At 47.8% G+C, this 5,063-nt stretch overlaps 1 protein-coding gene across 1 annotated transcript; it reads right to left on the reverse strand.

Annotated features, from left to right (window-relative positions):
* Positions 1-2,637: 2,637 nt before the first annotated feature.
* LOC144134967 (uncharacterized) lies at positions 2,638-4,133 on the reverse strand. The gene is made up of 2 exons (XM_077667755.1): positions 3,924-4,133; positions 2,638-3,267 (listed from the first exon to the last, which is right to left on the reverse strand). Exons 1-2 carry the CDS (start codon positions 4,121-4,123, stop codon positions 2,919-2,921), a joined length of 549 nt encoding a protein of 182 aa, XP_077523881.1. The 5' UTR covers positions 4,124-4,133; the 3' UTR covers positions 2,638-2,918.
* Positions 4,134-5,063: the final 930 nt, after the last annotated feature.

A 5,063-nucleotide genomic window follows, 5' to 3' on the forward strand; every position in this document is an offset into this window, starting at 1 on the left:
GACGCTACCGAAAAGGCAGCTTCTTCATCTGGCTCTCGCGAAGCGCCTACAGCACTTCTTTTGTCTTGTTCTTGGCGGATGAGGTGGGAAATGAACCGAGGCATTGCACACTCTTGCTGAAAACTGCGATAACATACGAAGGTGTGAGCCAAAACGAGTGGGGGTTGGGGGAGGGGGGTAAATAAAAAAAAGCTACACAGTGTTTACAAGATTCGAATCAGTGCGAAGGTGCGGATTTGTGTTACGTAGAAGACGTCGATGAGCGGGCAGTGCCGGGAGACGGAGCACTCCCGCTAGGCCAGCCTTATGCACTAGCATACACTAGATGATTTTGCAAAGCTCTGAACCTCCGGATCGCTGCTCTCAGACTGAAATTAGTAACAGTCGTGTATTTTGTCGGCAATCACTGCAAACACTGTCATTTTTTACTCTTCGCCCCTTTCGACTCTTATCAATTAATTATTCGACTGTTCGGTTCTCGCGGTCTACCCACTGCATGACTGTAATAGCGCGTTCCCTCTCTACCTGATAAGCCATACACTGAAGTGCACTGTCTGTAAGCTTTGCTGGCTGAGAGAGAGCTGGAGTGAAAATGTTATTAAACAACAAATATCGACTCAAATAGGCGGGAACCTTATTTCAAGATGACAGTAGCTTGCACTGCTTGGCGGACCCGTCGGATGAGGTTGCGCTGATAATCCCAGTCGTGGCTGCATAGAGCTGCCTCCCACTACTCGTATGTGTGTGGAGGTTTTCCCACGGAACCCCCTTCAAGACGGAATAGCTTGGGACGATTGCAGCACCATGAGCAGATGTGGAGGTACAGTGTGGGGTGGATAACACTGCGTACACACGTAGATGTTCGGAAATGCGGAATGACAACACTCGGCCCTCCAGCTATGATTTGAATCCAGGATGAATCGTGAGCTGTGCGGCAAGGGAGACTGCTGCCTCTGAGTTTCCGCAATAAAGAGCACGTACGTTCCATACGTTGTAAGTTACCGTTAACGAAATGTGTGCACATTGACTTACGGATGTTTTCGAGCAACGACCGAGCCCATGAGCCCCTTGTTCACCCGCCGCATGTTTGCGGGTAAGCGGGAGGTGGTCATGACGTTCGTTACGACCGGAGGTTCGCGGCAGAAAGGGGCCAATCTGCATTGATAGGAAAGGTGACCCAGCAAACTACTTTTTCGTATCGGAAAACTGGCTAACACCGACATTCACCGTGTCAAGTGAGGAGCGCTTAGTGGTTTTCTGGAACCCATAGGAACGGAAGACAACCCAAGAAATTCTGCTATCGTAATTCGAGAACGGCAATGGCATTCAACTGCATTTAGAAATCTCTCGTCACAGGCTAACTTATGGGCCACCGTTACAGAAAAAATTGTGGGAATGGATAGTCAGAATTGCGCAATCCACTTAAGGAGGACAGAAAAGCGCTTAGTTGCACAGGCCGATTCTAAACAACATGAAATGTTGGTTTAGTAGCGGTGCGTGAACACTTATCCATTCTCGCGCTTTCAGGAATTGCGAACTACTATTGACCGTGTTCATACTCCCCTTTATGTGCACGTTCTCGTGTTGCTCTTTTGATTACGAAGTAACTTCCTGTTGATAAGCAGCTCTCCTTTTTTTATTTGAGGTCAAACGCCATTTGCGGAAATGTGTCCCATTAGAGACTCAGGTGTGGAGAGGTGTCCTGCAACAGAGAGAAAGTTTGGGGCACTGCGGCGGGTAGCGCATACGTACGCGTTGTAACTGATTTCACATTATAAATAAAGATCTGTGCAGCACTTTAGTAGACATTCGCAAACCATTCCCTGCGTAAGGAGCGACTTACCGACTGGTTATGGTCGCAGTCGCGGAGGTTGTGTACGTAAATTAGCAATGGCTCCTGTAGATGGGTACTGCTGCGTTGCGGTTAGCCACGTTTTTTTGCTTCAAAGTTGGTTGCGAGTTTTCAAGAGATAACTTAAGATCTGCTTAGGGGCTACATGGTGTACCTGAACTTCTCGAATTAGACGGCGCAAACTACGACCCGCGCCGCTAGTATTGCAGCGTTGCTCTTGGCACAAAATGGGCAATTGTCCCGTAAGCAGTCATGTGAGAGCCGCGTTGATTTTGGCTCGGGAAACGCCATCGCATCCTCGTCAGAAAAATTGCTCGCCATTTGGCGCTCAGGCACGGATGACACTTTTACGGCTTTCCAGCATCGAGTTTGGATCGCTTCTGGAAGCACATTCGAGAAAATGTGTGCAGGGCTACCACTGTAACGTAGAGTCACGAGTAAACGTTGACAAATCAGAGCGCATATGTATGAGGACGAATGTGGTGTTGCAAGATAACTACTTTCGAATTTTTGAAAAAAAAAGAGTTTCCAAATACTGCGCGAACTGTCTTGCTCATTTCGCACAAATGTGAGCAATTTCCTGCAGCGGCCAGAACTATGCCCACTTTCTGTAGACGGCCGAGCGTGAGTACCTTAAGACGACGACAAACGCAACGGTCATCAGGCCAGTGGCCTGACCTTAATCAGCTGATTTCGAAAGCTCGCGGGAGCGAGATAGCCATTCTTTTATTTTGTGATCGTTAGCCTAGTAAGCCACAGATAGAGGATTGAATCTGTTGTCACGGTGCGGTTCATTCGGTGTTACCAAATTCAATTACGTAACGTCTTGCAGAACCATGTCACAGGCATGCACAGACCACATTGTTGCAGTAATGTCAAGAGCTAAAAAGTTGATTTTCATGGCTGGATAAGAAACAACCAGGAGGCTCGGAGGAACATAAAATGAAGTCTCCTGCTTGATCCGCGCTTCGAATATGTTTGATTTGGTGCAGTTCTTGTCGGGGTGCCACTGAGTTGAAATCTTGAGAACACCGTATAGAGTGGCATCTTGGATCGTATGAGTGGCCTACGGAAGCTTGCGGGCAGCTCGCCACGGTGTCGAATATGTTCGACCCGACGAGGCATCGTTGCTCCCCGAGCGTGAGACTCGAGGCCCTGACGCAACGGGCGCGGCCGTTGACCTGCATGTCAGCGAAGTACGGGTGCCGGATTTTCCTCGGGGTGCAAAGCGCTGCCACAGGGGTATCGTAGCGCGACAGTCGGCCTCGTCTCGTTTTCCGTGGAGGCACGGCGCGTTGCACATTCTCCGGGAGCGAAACACTGGGCTTTGCTCGGAAGGGCGGCTTTCCAGCGGCCACTTCCTCTGGATGCAGGCCGTCCCGCCGAAGAGCCACCACGTCTCCGCCGACTCATACCTGCACGTGCCCGGCGTGTCCAGCGAAACACTGAGCTTTTTAATGAAATTTTAATTAGGGTGGAAGTTGGAAACAGAAGATAAAACATCGATTGCGTGGTTTCCGAAACACCAAAAATAACATACCAGACAATCCGATGCCTCTTCGCCACTCAGTCATGCGCTTTTATCTCGTAATAACTTTGCTACTACCTAAAAAGCGAATAAACGACGAGAGCAGCCGGTGCTCGAGCGTTACCCTTCTTAATAACAAACATGCACGCGGCGTGTGCTCAACACCTTTTGAATAACACTCAAACCTCAAGGTGAAATAAATTTTCGCCTCTATTTTAAAAGCCGCAGTTTCTCGTAAAAATATTGTTTATGCTTTTAGACATGAAAGAAGGGAGTCGCTGCAATCCTGCTTGCAATGTCTTTTTTTTTTCTTATACATTCTAACTATAGCCTCTCAAGTTCCAAAGCTTCCTATGCCGGTTGAAGACTGTAAACAAAGATCATGTTTTCTGACTAGTCTGGTCGTGATGGTCTCGAGGAGGTGCCACTGAGTTAATTCTTCTTCGAAATTCTTGCGATGTTATTTGAGAGCTTCGACGATCAAGAGTACCGGGATTGAGTGCCGTTTTACAGTGCAAGCGTCATCGCTATACCCAAACGCACCTGGTGCATGGGCTGAAGAAGGTGCTCTTGTAGCAGCGATCGTCTGGTTTGTCGCCCTTCCAGTGCACGCAACTCGACAGGCAGCTGCCAAGACTCATGAACCAATTGGCTGCGTGGTTGCACAGGTGCATGCTGTCGGCAGCCGCCCTCAAAAAGGAGTGGGACGAAGAGCAGCAGAAGGCCTTGCTTCCCCTCTGCATGGCGTAGTAGGTGTAGGATTGGCTGCTGCAGTCATGCAGCAGGCGCTGAACACAGAATGGCGATGTGGTCATGATAGTGAACATTGCTGGAGGTGTCATTGGAAGATCTATGAAACTGAAGTGCAGTTAAGCGAAGAATGGCGCAGCAAAAAAAGACGAGGACGACAGATACTACAAACGCACACAAACGCCAACTGTCAACTTTCTGTAATTTGTGCGCTGTTATTAGGTCGTTTTTTATGGTTTTATCTGCAGCCATGTCTTAATTGGTGACATCTTGGGTGTTTTCTCGTGGCATCGTAAATTATTTTAGCATGTTTTCGCAGATTTCTTTTTTTTCTCGATCCCGCTCTGTACGATGTTGTTCATCTATTTTCACTTTTGCGTTCCTATTCCGAGGATGCTTCCTCGTGAGTTTTGACGTCTTATTTAGTGCATATCAGTTCGTTTTCTTTCTTTATTTACGTTCTCCTCGCTCTTTCGGTTCGCTTTCTGCACATTTTCTTGTTCTTTTGCTTGACGTTTAAATATCCTTCACTCGTCGTTTGCCATGCAGTCTTATCAACCGTCCATATGTTCTCCGTTCTTTGTTAACCTTTATTCGTGGGCGCGTTGTTTTGTACATATTCAAAGGTTTGACAGCCATACAATAACGTGGACAGTGGACGCTGATAAGTGTGCGATACATCACGTCCTCGTCTTTTTCTGCCGCGGAATTCTTCGGTTATCAAGTGCCACCAACTCGCCCGTACCGTTACGATTCTAAGGTGAAGCTTCCTGCAAAACCGAACCTGGAATGACTACAAAGGCTTGGGAAACCCTCGAATGCTCATGAACTACAGAGAAGGAGCGCAGGATTTGATTCTCACTATTCCTCTTTTCAGTTTTGGGATGAATCATTTTATTCAGAGTTCGTAGAATCCCTTCAATTGCAGGACAA

This window comes from Amblyomma americanum, chromosome 5 (genome assembly GCF_052857255.1).
Source record: "Amblyomma americanum isolate KBUSLIRL-KWMA chromosome 5, ASM5285725v1, whole genome shotgun sequence".
Classification (NCBI taxonomy): domain Eukaryota; kingdom Metazoa; phylum Arthropoda; class Arachnida; order Ixodida; family Ixodidae; genus Amblyomma; species Amblyomma americanum.

Bases quoted from the DNA above. Each gene is read 5' to 3' on its own strand.
- LOC144134967 (XM_077667755.1), bottom strand. From the start codon at position 4,123: ATGCAGAGGGGAAGCAAGGCCTTCTGCTGCTCTTCGTCCCACTCCTTT. The intron at 3,268-3,923 runs GTGCGTTTGGGT...GGGCACGTGCAG, and splicing joins TTCTTCAGCCCATGCACCAG to GTATGAGTCGGCGGAGACGT.